Consider the following 14,003-nt stretch of genomic DNA (forward strand, 5'->3'; position numbering starts at 1 on the left):
AATCTCTTGAAAATACTCTAACACTTTTGCCTCTCTGTTTATATCCCAAACACATTGATTAATGGCTCTCTTCAGTTATTTGTCCTTTTTTTAAAAAATCAAATCATGTGCATTAGTATTTAAACATGCCCAAGGCTCTCCTCACCTCAAAAACATTCTCCCTCAACCCTTGCTTTCCAAATACTGTTCTCTCTTTCTTCCTATTGTTATAGCCAGATTTGGTGAAAAAATTGTCTAAATGACTGCCACTCTCGTTTGGATTCTAGCCCCTTAACAATATCAAAATTAGCCCCTGAAAAGCTATCTATGACTTCCATATCCTAAATCCAAAACACAGTTTTCAATATTCAGATTATTCTTTCCATCAGCAACATCTGACAAAGCTGATTATTCCTTCCTTCATGAACTTCATTCTTGGCTTTCATGATCTCTTATTGCCTCTTTCTTCCTACTTTACCTCTCTTTTCTCCAATTTTTAAATCTAGAGGTTCCTGAAGATCTCTTCTCACCCAAGACAATCATGTACTCTCATGTCTACTTCCAGAACTGCTTTGTGTTCACACAGAAGTGTAAGCAAGAGCCAGATTTAATGAAATACAGACATCTAAGAAAATATTAAGTACCCTCTATCATTAGAACTTAAGAAAATTTAAGTCTTCACTGTGGTCCTGTGTTTTCTCCCATCCCTTCACTTATCTTAAATATTCCAGCAAGGAACTTATCTACTTATTCATCCCCACCAAACTGACCAGGGTCCAAATTCCCTGGCCCTTTCTGACCCTCCATTTTTTAACTGACAAATGATTATCATAAATAAACAAAGACAGAAATAAACAAAGATAGAAGTAAAAAAAATCACCATAAACCTAAACCATTCATAAATTGCTATTAGGTAAACATCCTGCAGGAATCATTCTATGAATATATACTAACAGAAAAAGGAATAGAAATACTTTTATAAAAATAGGATCAAACTATAGCTATTTTATTTAAAAATCCATTTTACTTTACATAAATTTAATAGAAAAAATGAAATAAAATGAATAGTTGAACTTTACATAAATATTTCTTCCTTGCTGATTATTTTCTAAATAATCCTTCTCTAAGTTAAATAGGAGAGGGTTAGTCATTTTTCTTAACTACATTAGCATATTAGCATTCTTACATTTCTTCCCATCTGCCCTGTGTCTGCCTTCCAGTTAAAAAAATCAAATACAGTATTTTTTATACTGTCCAGATTTATAGCTATGATAGACACTGTGATACACTGTCAATCAAATGTCAGTATGGTTTTGTTTTGAACTGTGAGGACACAAGATGTGGGAGGGGCCAAGGGTGGAATGATATGGTTTGGCTATTTCTCCCCCGAAGTCTCACCTTGAATTGTAGTTGACAATTGTAATTGTCAATAGATAATTCCCTATCCATCTACGAAGAGACTGTTGCCCTAGCTGTCAGGAGGGCTGTTGGAAGACAGCCTTCAATGTCAGTCCCTTTAGGAACTGATTCAACTGTAAAGAACTGCCTCACCCAAAGTCACCCTTTCAGGGGTGCCCAAGGCTGTGGGAGCCCATCTCTTGCATCAGCATCACCTGGATGTGAGACATGGAGTCAAAGCAGATCATTTTGGAATTTTAAGGTTTAATGACTGCTCTATTGGATTTTGGACTTGGCATGGGGCCTGTAGCCCGTTTGTTTTGGCCAATTTCTCCCACTTGGAACAGGTGTATTTACTCAGTGCATCTACCCCATTGCATCTAAGAAGTAACTAACTTGCTTTTTATTTCACAGGCTCATAGATGGAAGGGACTTGCCTTGTCTCAGATGAGACATTGGACTTGGACTTTTGACTTAATGCTGGAATGAGTTAAGACTCTGGGGGACTGTTGGGAAGGCAGGATTTTGTTTTGAAATGTGAGGACATGAGATTTGGTGGGGGGGGGGGCGGGCAGGGGCAGAATGATATGGTTTGGCTGTTTCCCCACCCAAGTCTCACCTTGAATTGTAGTTCCCATAATCCCGCCTCCATGGGAGGAACCCTGTGGGATGTAATTTAATCATGGGGGCAGTTACCCTCATGCTGTTCTCGTAAGAGTGAGTTCGTTCTCAAGAGATCTGATGGTTTTACAAGGGGCTTTTCCCCCTTTTCCTTGGCACTTCTCCTTGTTGTCGCCATGTGGAGAAGGACATGTTTGCTTCCCCTTCTGCCATGATTGTAAGTTTCAAGATGCCTCCCCAGCCCTGTGGAACTGTGAGTCAATTAAACCTCTTTCCTTTATAAATTACCCAGGCTTGCATATGTCTTTATTAGCATCATGAGAACAGACTAATGCAAGCGGCAACCAACATGCAATGACTGACTGATGGGAGTATAAAGGCCTGGCCATCTAGCCCAAATGGGGACAACTCTGAAGGACTATTTTAGTTCCAGAATTGCCTGGGGGTTGGCTAAGACTGTCTTTGGGCATGCACTGCAGCTTGACTTCTCTCTGCCCAATCCTGCTTCCATCTCCTCTTTTACAAGTATGAATCCCAAGGGCACTCCTTAAACATCTGGCACACTAAACTCCCTCTCAGAGTCTGCTTCCCAGGTAATCGAATCTGCAACACATATGGTGCCTTAGATTCTTTCAGAAGAAGGTAAGTGCGTTAGTCAATTCCCTGCTGTGTTAGGCCATTCTTATGTTGTTAAAAAGACATACCTGGGCAATTTATAAAGAAAAGAGGTTTAATTGGCTCATAGTTCTGCAGGCTGTACAAGCATGGTGCAGCAATCTGCTCAGCTTCTGGGGAGGCCACTGGGAGCTTTTACTCTCAGCAGAAGGCAAAAATGGAAGCAGGCATGTCACATGAAGAGAGCAAGAGTGAGAGAGGGAGAGGGGGAGATGCCACAGACCTTTAAACAATCAGATCTCATGAGAAATAATTTACTATTGTGAGGACGGCAGCAAGAGGATGGTGCTAAACCATTCGTGAGAAATCTGCCCCCAGGATCCAATCACCTCCCACCAGGCCCCACTTCCAACATTGGGGATTACATTTCAACATGTTCAACATGAGATTTGAAGGGGACATCCAAACTGTATTACCTGCTTCATCTGACTCTCGACCGCAGGGGTTAATGTACTCCTTAGTCAGAAGAGCAAATGCTTTATCAGCCAGGGTAGATTATGCTATAGTAACAGAGAACTCCAAATTCTCAGCAGCTTAATTCAACAATGGTTTACTTCCTCCTTATACAACATATCGATTTTGGATTGGCAACAGAGGCTTCCTTCAAAGCTCAAAGAGGCTCCATTTCCACACATGCTTCCATAGTAGTGAAAGCATTATTCTGATTCTTAAAAGTTACGAGCAAAAGATAAAAGCAAGTCACCTGGCCACACCTGAGTTCAATAGAGTGGTAATCTATGCTGCTTTTGCAGAGAGGAGTAACAGACCTTACCAAAGCAGGCTACATGCCAGAGTTCACTCACAAGTCATAGTTTGCAAACCCTGGTCAAAAGCAGTGATTCACAAACTTTAATGTGTATCAGAATCATGTACAGTGCTTGTTAAAATACAGATTGCTGGGCCCTACCCTCAGAGTTTTTTTTAATTCAGAAAGTTTCGGAGAGGGACTGAGAATCTGCACTTCTATCAAGTTCCTATGTGATGATGTTGTTGGTCCAGGAATCATACTTTGAGAACCATTTGTCTACAGAAAAAAAACAGGTACGCCTGCAGCTCATCTATTAATGTAGAGAATCTGATTTCAAGATGAAACACACCACAGCTTTGTCAAATATCAGTTTTCCTAAAAGGCAACTCACCAAAAACCACATATATAATAATGAAAATAAACCAAGGATTTAATAAAGACTCCTATATTCTGAGAATTGTCCAATAGCCTCACTATTATTATTGCTAGCCACTCTGAAGAGATCAGGCTAATAAAGTACTGTTTGTAAAGGAAGGGTTGTGTGTATGTTTGAGAGAGAAAGAATAGAGTTTCATTATTAATCAATCAATAAATATAATAATATTAACAAATCTAATAAGCTGAAATTAGACATAAAACCAGGATGAGGAAAAAGGGAAAGGCTATTTTATGCAACTGTTACAGAGAGTAATATAGTACCAAAAATGCAAGTGAAGAAATTAATTGGAAAAATTAATTGCAAAAATGCAAGTGAAGAAACTAAGAAAGAGTGCCATCTGAACAAAGCTGTGTATATAAGAGTTCAAATTATGAGAGGGGTATATACCATGGTAGGAAGGATAACTGAAAACATTCTAGCTACCGAGTTTGGCATAAGACAGTACTAAAGCAAGTAAATAGTAAACCATATGGCTATTTCACGATCCTTATTTGAAAACAACAGAAGCTAACTCTGACTCATAAAGTGGAATAGTAATTTATTAAAGGACTAGGGATGAATAAAGAACCAAGTTAATGGTTAAGCTTCTCAAGAATGAAGTCTAAAAACTATACTACAGAATTGGTCAGGTGAGGAAAACCTGCTGCTGTTCTCACTGGATTCTCTTCTGCCAAGGACTTTCCTCTATTGCAACTGTTAGTGGCCCAGCACCAATACCATTTCTGCATCAGCAGAGCTATTTTATAACAGAATTACTATTGCCTCTGAACACCAGATAACCTCCACCATCAACTTCAGGGAAACATGATCTGAGTGCAGTGTCTGCTTCTTTGTTCAGTCTGTATTGAGGTTTCCTGAAAATAAGTATGAGTGGCAGAGTCTAGGTCACACAGCTCCTGCCATATCTACCAGTGAGATGGGGAAAGTCAATTTTATGGCTTACCTTAGGGAGGCAAACATAGTTATTCCCAGATAGTTACTGAAAAGGTAGAAGAGAAAACATAATACATGTCTGCCACAAAATGTCATATCAAGCATACAAAACTCATCTAAAATTCACCAATTTCTGTTCCTACCTAACTCCTTCTCCAATATATACTAGCATAATTAGACAATATCAGAGATGGATAGGCCTTTAGAGATCCCTTGGTCTAATCCTCTCATTTCACTAATGAGAAACCTGATGTCCAAAATAATCAGATGATTTACTTAGTTTACATGGCTAGTCAGTAGAAAGAAATTATGCTTTTTAAACTCTCAGTATATTTTCTATCATGCAATGATCAAGAAGGCACGCTTCAAACTTAATGTTAAACTTTTTTTTTTTTTGAGACGGAGTCTTGCTCTGTCATCCGGGCTGGAGTGCAGTGGCGCGATCTCAGCTCACTGCAAGCTCTGCCTCCCAGGTTCACACCATTCTCCTGCCTCAGCCTCCCGAGTAGCTGGGACTACAGGCACTCACCACCACGCCCGGCTAATTTTTTGTATTTTTAGTAGAGACAGGGTTTCATCATGTTAGCCAGGATGGTCTCAATCTCCTGACCTCATGATCTGCCTGCCTCGGCCTCCCAAAGTGCTGAGAATACAGGCGTGAGCTACTGCGCCCGGCCTTAATGTTAAACTTTAATCTTATTCTCAGGGAAACTCACTGTTTAGTCCTCAGAAAGTCATTTTGGTGACATTGGCCTTTTTTTTCTGTCAATCAGTTCCGGCAAAACTAGCTATAAAACTAAATTTTATATGCAAAATTCTCTTTTCCTATTATCTATGAACAAAACCTGTAAGTTTAAATGTGTTTTAATGGTAGTTTGCAAGTTCTTTGGCTGGATTAAAACTTTTCCTTGCCAAAAGTTACAATAAAAATGACAACAATAATAAGTGATTATTCAAAAGCTACTAGAAGGCCTGGCATGGTGCCTCATGCCTGTAATCTCAGCATTTTGGGAGACTGACATGGGAGAATTGCTTAAGGCTAGAAGTTCAAGACTAGCCTGGAAAACACAGCAAGACCCCATTTCTAAAAAAAAAAAATTAGCCAGGCCTGGTGGTGTGCACCTGTAGTCCTAGCTATTCGAGAGGCTGAGGTGGGAGGATCGCTTAAGCCCAGGAGTGTCAGGCTACAGTCAGCCATGATTGCACTACTACACCCCAGCCTGGGTGACCCTGACTTTTCCCAGAGTGAGACCCTGACTCTGGGGAAAAAAAGCAACTAGAACAAATGTTTAATTATGAGTGTATCTGTTACAGATATATTATTGCATCTTACAAAAATTAGAGCCAAACTCACCCAAGTAAACTGCAATCACAAGATCTCCCCACAAAGTTAATATTAAAACTTAAGCAGAGAGAACATTAATACTATAGTATATATAGAATATATACATTCTATTGGTATATTTTAATGACTAAACAACTGATAGCACAGAAGCCAAAAGCAACCAATGAGATTTTGAGAAGGTGGAGAAAGAAGGAAAGCAACAAAGAAGAACAATTAAATACAGGGTACTGAATTTGAGAAGCATGTCAACACAGAGAAAGGGCAGAAGATGGATAGTTTATTCAAATATAAATGTTACATCTTTAGAGGAGAACAACAGACAATGGGGCCTATCAGAGGGTGGCAGGTGGGGGAAGATAGAGGATCAGGAAAATTAACTATTAGGTCCTGGGCTTTATACCTGGGTGATGAAATAATCTGTAAAACAAACCCCCATGACACAAGTTTACCTATATAACAAACCTGCACATGTACCACTGAACTTAAAATAAAAGTTAAAAAAAAGAAATGTTATGTCTTACAAGCTATTCATTTAGCACTTTTTCCTCAGAAATTATTGTACTGGTTGGCAGAAAAAGATTACAGAATCAATGACTAGAAGCTAACACACGTAATGTAGGTCCATTAAAAAATTGCTTAGTTTGAACAGAAATAAGACAGTATTATTTTCTATGGCTTCATTCTCTTTGTGAAATGAATGTAATTAAAACATAATTAATTGGGAAAAGATAAATTACATACTTCTTGATGACAGAGTCTTTCTCTTCTAATTTAAATGAATTATTTCTATATAAGGGTGTATTTTCCACAGAATAACTAGTGATCACTCAGACCAAATAATGAAAAAGTTTAGAAATCATATTAATAACTGTAGATTATTAAATTTTATGAAAAATTTGTTCTTCTCCCTCTGAAACATTGCCTGCACTCTCTTTTTTCTCCCCTTTTAAGCTGTTATTATTTTAAAAAGGCATTTCCCCAAAATAATTCTGAAAATTTAAAAGGATAACAAGTTATCAATTTTCCCAACAGAGATTAAATCTTATCCTAGAAACCCATATGAATATACTATATTTACCATCATCATTTTGTACTTAAAGACATTGAAATCATTTAGTTAAACTGGTATGGTGTTGACTGTGAATCAAAGTCTTACAACATAAAATGTTGCCTGATGTAAATGCGATGAGACCCTAAACTACTTGGACTGAAGCTTACACATTTAAAAGCTTAAAACAACACTAAAATAGTATACCTTTATTTTAAAATATAAATCTATTCTAAAATCTGTATATTTATATTTTAAAAATGTTTTGTATTCAATATAACAGAGAGGAATAAATATAAACCATTATGCACACTTATAACATATCACAGATTTTTTCATAATCTAAATAACTATGTGGCATAATGTATCTCCCTGGTTTAAATAAACAGTGCAGACATTTCTCTCCTGTGATTTGCAATGCCTTGTGGGAATTTAGTTAAAAATATGAAGACAGAGAGAGAGATTTATAGGTGATTATCATCCGGAGGACAAAAAGAGAAAAGAGAGAACTAGCTCAAAGTACTAAGCTTAAGGGTTCTCCTGAAATACTTCACAATCTGTTTAAAAAGAGTGGAAAGTCTAATGAGGCCAGATTTATTTTGAAATTTTAAAATAATTTCACAGAAGTTCTGGAAACATATCCAGTCAGGACCTAGGGAGTGGTATATATTCTGTGAGGGCAAATCCTTTCTGCCATACAGCAAATAATATATGGGGCTGATACTTCTTAATGTATTGCCTAGTTTTAACCTGGAAAAAAAATAATAAATTCTATAAGGAGTTTGGATGACTTCATAATCAAACATTTAATAAATGTTCAACAACAACAACAAAAAACATGTAAAACCCTGGGCCAAAACTCTGTGAAGGATAAAATAAAAGACATACATCACAAATTATCTTCAATGGCAACTTTTTTAGGTAAGAAAAAGTATATCTATCTATCCAGGGCTTAGATATTTTTGTAAAGGCATGATTACTATGTAAAAAAGTAGACTGACAAACTTGTTGGCTTGATTAAAGATTTGAAAAATTGTGCATACTATAAACCATGAACATAAACTGTATTCAGGCCATTTGATGAGATACTCACAGAATGATTGTAAGAAGGTTCCAATATCACAGGCAATGACATTTTCCCTTGAAGATTCAATTTTGTTAAATAAAAAATCTTTTCCCCCACAATCTTTTCTTTTTTCATGCGATGTACACCATACAGTCTAAACCGAACTGCATAATTTCCAATCATCTCAGATTCAACATGATTAAATTTAAATGTTTCTGTGAAGACAGGGCATGGTCCTCTCTGGATGCTGGTTTTTGCTCTCTGTTTCTTTATAGGTAGAAGAACAAGGTGTACTTGCCATGAGTTGCCACCTGTCCTGTTATATGTTGGGATGTCTGTGACAGCTGTCACTGTTACCAGAAGCTTCTGTTCTTGTGAGTCATAGTCAAAAGTCACATCCAGTGTGCCATATTTAGCTTCTGGCTCAGGATCAAAAGGTTTAGGAAGCTGCGAAGATGATCCTTGAGCTGACATATCCTAAGAAAAGAAAATTTAAATGTTAGAGTTTTTAACTCAATTATTTAACCTAGCATGTAAATAAATATTTGATATTTCTCTAGAAGATGTGAAAACAATTCTGCCACAAAGAAAGTAATACAATAATAATTAACAGTCAACTACAACCAAAAGCTACCTTATAGAGCGAGATTAGTATAGGCAGTAAGTTAAACTCAAAACTTATGATAATAAAGACACGTTTAGAATTTAATATTCACCATTACAATTCTGAGAAAGCGCGATGTATGTTTTTATAAATGAGAATTTAAAATATATCCTTTAGTGGGTATATCTGCTCCTTTTGTAGAAAACTACTACATTTTACTTTCAATGTTATAAACAATGCCATTGACAGCACTGTATCAGGCTGCAGAGAAAGAGAACATAAATAAAAGTATTAATGCTATTGAAAAATTTGGTTCCGTTGTCAGAGTTTGCTCTAAAACACCCCCATCTGTAATAAAATATAAAGATATTTAGACTTAAAAATCAATGGAAATGTGAAATATGAAAGTATAAATAAAGTTCTCAAAATATTAGCGGTCAAATATTTACTTTCCATACATAGTCTGTATTTACTTCAATTTCTAAACACAATTAAAAACATATTATTTTCTAACATTAATGACTATTGAAAATGGAAGAACACACATTTTAAAAGTTCAAGAAAGGCTGAAACAGTACATTTTAATTATGAAATTAAAAGAAATTATAACCATTTTTCCTGTAATTGTCTCAAGCCAGTCTATCTATCTAGAATGTAATAGGGGTTTTAGCTAGTTACCAACAATGTCAAACCTAGGTCTCTGACCTTTCAACTATACCACTTTGCCTCTTCAAGTATTTTAATAAATCTTAAATAATTCTCGTTTCAAAATGTGGGCCAATTTAATAAATTTCTAAAATTTTCTAAATTTTGAGTGGCAGTGAATACTACTGAATCTCAGTCTTCTCTTTTTCCATTTATGAAACAAAACAAAACAAAACCTTCCTGAGTGTTAGCTAGAAATACTACCCACAAGATTTGGGGAGCCAAGGCGGGCAGATCACTTGAGGTCAGGAGTTCGAGACCAACATGGCCAACATGGTGAAACCCCATCTCTACTAAAAATACAAAAATTAACTGGGCATGGGTGGCAGGTGCCTGTAGTCCCAGCTACTCAGGTAGATGAGGCAGGAGAATTGCTTGAGCCAGGGAGGCAGAGGTCGCAGTGAGCCAAGATCATGCCAGTGGACTCCAGCCTCAGTGACAGGGTGAGAATTTGTGTAAAAAAAAAAAAAAAAAAAACACCGTCCACAAGAGACTATACCTCAGTGCCTCTATTATAGCTCATATGACTATATGACTCAGCTTTGGCCAATGGGAAGCAAAAATAATTTATGTGTGAAACATTCAGATCAGGTTTATATAAGAAATTACTCGCTCTCTACTCTCTGTCTCACTCTTCTCACAAGCAGATATACAGACAGGATGTGTGGGTCAGCTCAGACCATGTGGACTAGGACAATACCCTAGAGGAAGGCAGAGAAACAGAAGAGAAGGAACTGGTTCCTGAAAAATCTCATAGAGCAAAGCCCCCTGCTCACCCTGCACTGTTGTTAAACATAAGAGAATTAAGTTTCTGTGTTCTTTAGCCATTGTATTTGGTAGGGGTCTTTTTGTTGTAGCAGCTTAACATGTACCATAACTACTGTACCTACTATGTGCCAACCCCTATTTTAGGTCAGGAGAGTGCTTGTTTCTGCAGACAGAACCAAAAACACATGAGTCCTTAATTTTTCTTTTTTTTTTTTTGACACAGGGTCTTGCTTTGTTGACCAGGCTGGAATGCAATGGCACAATCACGGCTCACTGCAGCCTTGGCCTCCCATGCTCAAGTGATCCTCCTGCCTCACCCTCCTGAGTAGCTGGAATCACAGGCACACACGACCACACCTGGCTAAATTTTTTGGTTTTTAGTAGAGACAAAAGTCTATGTTGCCCAGGCTGGTCTCAAACTCTTAGGCTCAAGCAACCCTCCTGCCTTGGCTTCCCAAAGTGCTGGGATTAAAGGTGTGAGCCACCATGCCCAGTTAGTCCTTGATCTTATAAATCTTATATGCTAGTTGGTATAATGTATGCAGGAAAAAAAACAACAGAAGAACAGTACTTGGGGAGGAGAAATAAATTCCCATAAGAGAATTCAGTTTTTAATGTAGTATAAGAAAATCAAAACATATTCTTATTCTGTTAAAAAATTTACGGTTTAGAGCAAAATGTGTTAATGTATACTGCTTTATAATTGGTAATTAAAGATTATTAATTATATGGCTTTGGTATTTCAATTAAATATTTTCTAAAATGGCATTACGACAGCTAAGATTTTCAGGCAATAAAAACGTTTATCAGGTCCTAGATAGCTATTTTTGAATTTTACTTCTCTTGGTGCCTCCCTGATTGTTTTTTCTTTTTTTTCAAACATTCCAACAATTCTTATGAAACCCAATGTTGAAAGGGTGGAACATTGACAGATAAAAGACATTATCTGCATTCTGAAAACAGGCAATAAGCAAACAATCCTTCCTTTCAAGGTATGGGACCAGTTTTAAAATATCTTTATTTAGATAGCAATAGGTCATCAACAGCGTTTATAAACTCCTACCCATGGAATTCTTCTGAACCTTCTCTCCTCTCTCAGTTTAATCATGTATGTGGATAAGCTCTAAGATAGCTACAGCCTGGATTAAACCAAGAGAAAAGTGAGAATTTTCTATCTGACACATAATATCTATTAAAAGGATGCAAAATGAACTTGAAAAAACACAAAAGTGAATTTTATATTAGCATAGGCTATCAGCATTCACATCTAAATATTTCTGTAACGTGCATTTGCTATATTGTTTGAGTACATTCAATGCTACTACAGAAGACACAAAAATAAGCAGGATGGAGGCAATTCCAAAGAAGTGGTTACAGATAGCAAGTGAGCAGCTTCTGAAATACGGACAAAACTCACAGTGTGTGATAACTATAGATAGTGAGTAAAGCAGCAGCTTGAGAGACATAGGCAGAATTCATAAGATATTAAATATAAATAGTTAATAACTTATATGCCAAAGAAAGATTAAATAGAAAATTTGATGGATCAAATGAGTATTACCTATAGAAAGGGATGAAATGCACAAGCCACGATCATGTAGCCTCTGGGCTGACAGCTCTGTCACCCATGTGCTCTACTTAAGAAATGCAGATAAAACCTACAACTGCCTAGTAGGTTGACAAGTTTCAGTGGTGGCCAGGAGTATATCTAGGTCTGTCCCACAAAACAAACAAGTGTGTGCTGTTGGCTCTTGATACTCTTGTTCAAATCTCAACTCTGGTCCTTGTTACATCATAAACAGGAATGCTGATGGAAAAGAGACAGTGAGATGGGATGTATGGGCACTGCATAAACCAGGACTCACACAGTGTGGTCTTGCTACCTCTACTCACTTGCAGCTTATCCCCAGGTGTGTTAATGGATTTCTGATTTCATCTGGCTCCTCTTACTTCTTGCTTTGTATGTGAAATAGATTAAAACACACTCTCTCTCTTTCTCTCTCTCACACACACACACACACACACACATGCACACACAATAATTTGAGCATCTTACTTTGGTCCTTTACTCCTCTGAGAGAGTTTGCCTGGTAATGTTTGGAGGGTACCACTGAATCAAAGTAATTTCTCACACAACATTTTGGATCAAAAAAGGCAATATAATATAGTTGTTAAGAGCACTGTTTTGGCAGTCAGACAGACCTGGGTTTGAACTATAGTTTCACTATTTAAGAGCTGCTTCTACTTGGTCAAATTGTTTAGCTCTCTGACTCTTAATGTTTTCATTTATAAAATGGAAATAATAACTTCCTAAAGATGTGGTTGTTAGAATTAAATGAGCAGACTACATAAAGCTCACGGCAAAATTCCTGACACAAGTGGTGATAGGTATTATTGTTGTTGTTTATTAATCCCACAATCCAGGCTTCACTGTTAACTTGTGAGCTATATATGTAGTTTACAAAGCTACAAAACAGCTGTCTCAAATTTGTTTAGGTAATGGAGCACAAAGAAACATTCATCATGAAAAATCATAAAATGATATATTAAACTTAAAATATCAGTGTACAATTTTCTTCTCGGTCAGATACTGTAATACTAGAAATACTAAAAAAAGCAATAACAGATACAAAGTATTTTTAACAATTATAGAAGAAAAACCTAAAATTAAGAAAATTCTATCCATAGCTTAATTGTTCTGGGTATTAGGAAACTACATCTATTATTTAATTTTGGCAGCAGATCTGAAAATTCATCTGGTAAGAATACGGACAAATTTCAGTATTACTGAATGTTGTCTGGAACAAAAGCAGTAAAAACTTGCAATCTAAAACTTTTAAGTAGGCTGGGTGCAGTGGCTCATGCCTGCAAACCCAGCACTTTGGGAGGCTGAAGCAGGAAGATTGCTTGAGCCCAGGAATTTGAGACCAGCCTGGGCAACATAGTGAGAGCCTATCTCTACAAAAAAATTAAAAAATTTGTGGGTGTGGTGGTTCACACCTGTAGTATCAATTACTTGGGAAGCTGAGGTGGGAGGAAGCTGCAGTGAGCTGTGACTGCGCCACTGCACTCTGTTCTGAGTGACAGAGCGAGATTCTGTCTCAAAACAAAAACAAAAACACTTGCAAGTAAATCTAAATACTAACTTATAAAACCTCTAGATTGACTTTATATAGTTTTCGTTATGACAGAAACATTAAAACAAATTCTTTTTAGAATACAGTAATACTTCAAAACTGTCACAAAATTATTTTTGTTGTAATTTTCACATTTTTGCTCCAAAACAGTAAGTAAACTTAAAGCTCAACCAACCAGCCACTCTGAATGCATGAAGCCATGGATTCAAATTTCATTAGTAAAGCTGATCATCATTTATCCCTTGCATTTTCTATGACATGAAAATACAATAAGATTATTTTGAAAGACTTGTGAAACACTGAGTAAACTCCCAATAGTAAAAAAATCCAAAATAAAATAAAAAAATACAAATAGTAACCTCAAGATGAAATAAATAGGTAAATTATTCTAGAATGTTTTATATAAAGTGTTAAAAAAAATCTTTAGGTACCCATCTTCTTTTGGTGGTGGGGCTTGGGGTTGGGGAGTGGGGGCAGTTGAAGACTAGTTGGGACATTCCTGATAAGTTTGTTGGATAAAGATTAGATTAAGGATGG

General features: G+C 36.7%; 1 protein-coding gene across 11 annotated transcripts in view; it reads right to left on the reverse strand.

The window, feature by feature from the left end:
* Window positions 1-14,003, reverse strand: part of SYT14 (synaptotagmin 14) — a 242,746-nt gene that overhangs the window by 61,566 nt on the left and 167,177 nt on the right. For 10 of the 11 annotated variants that reach the window (XM_024255011.3, XM_054521280.2, XM_054521296.2 and 7 more), the window contains one exon: window positions 8,280-8,729. In XM_024255011.3, coding sequence (XP_024110779.1) covers window positions 8,280-8,729 — 450 coding nt within the window. Of the gene's footprint in view, window positions 1-8,279; window positions 8,730-14,003 lie in introns of those variants that run through there. The other variant, XM_054521307.1, reaches the window with a different exon arrangement.

This window comes from Pongo abelii, chromosome 1 (assembly GCF_028885655.2).
Source record: "Pongo abelii isolate AG06213 chromosome 1, NHGRI_mPonAbe1-v2.0_pri, whole genome shotgun sequence".
In the NCBI taxonomy this organism is placed as follows: Eukaryota; Metazoa; Chordata; class Mammalia; order Primates; family Hominidae; genus Pongo; species Pongo abelii.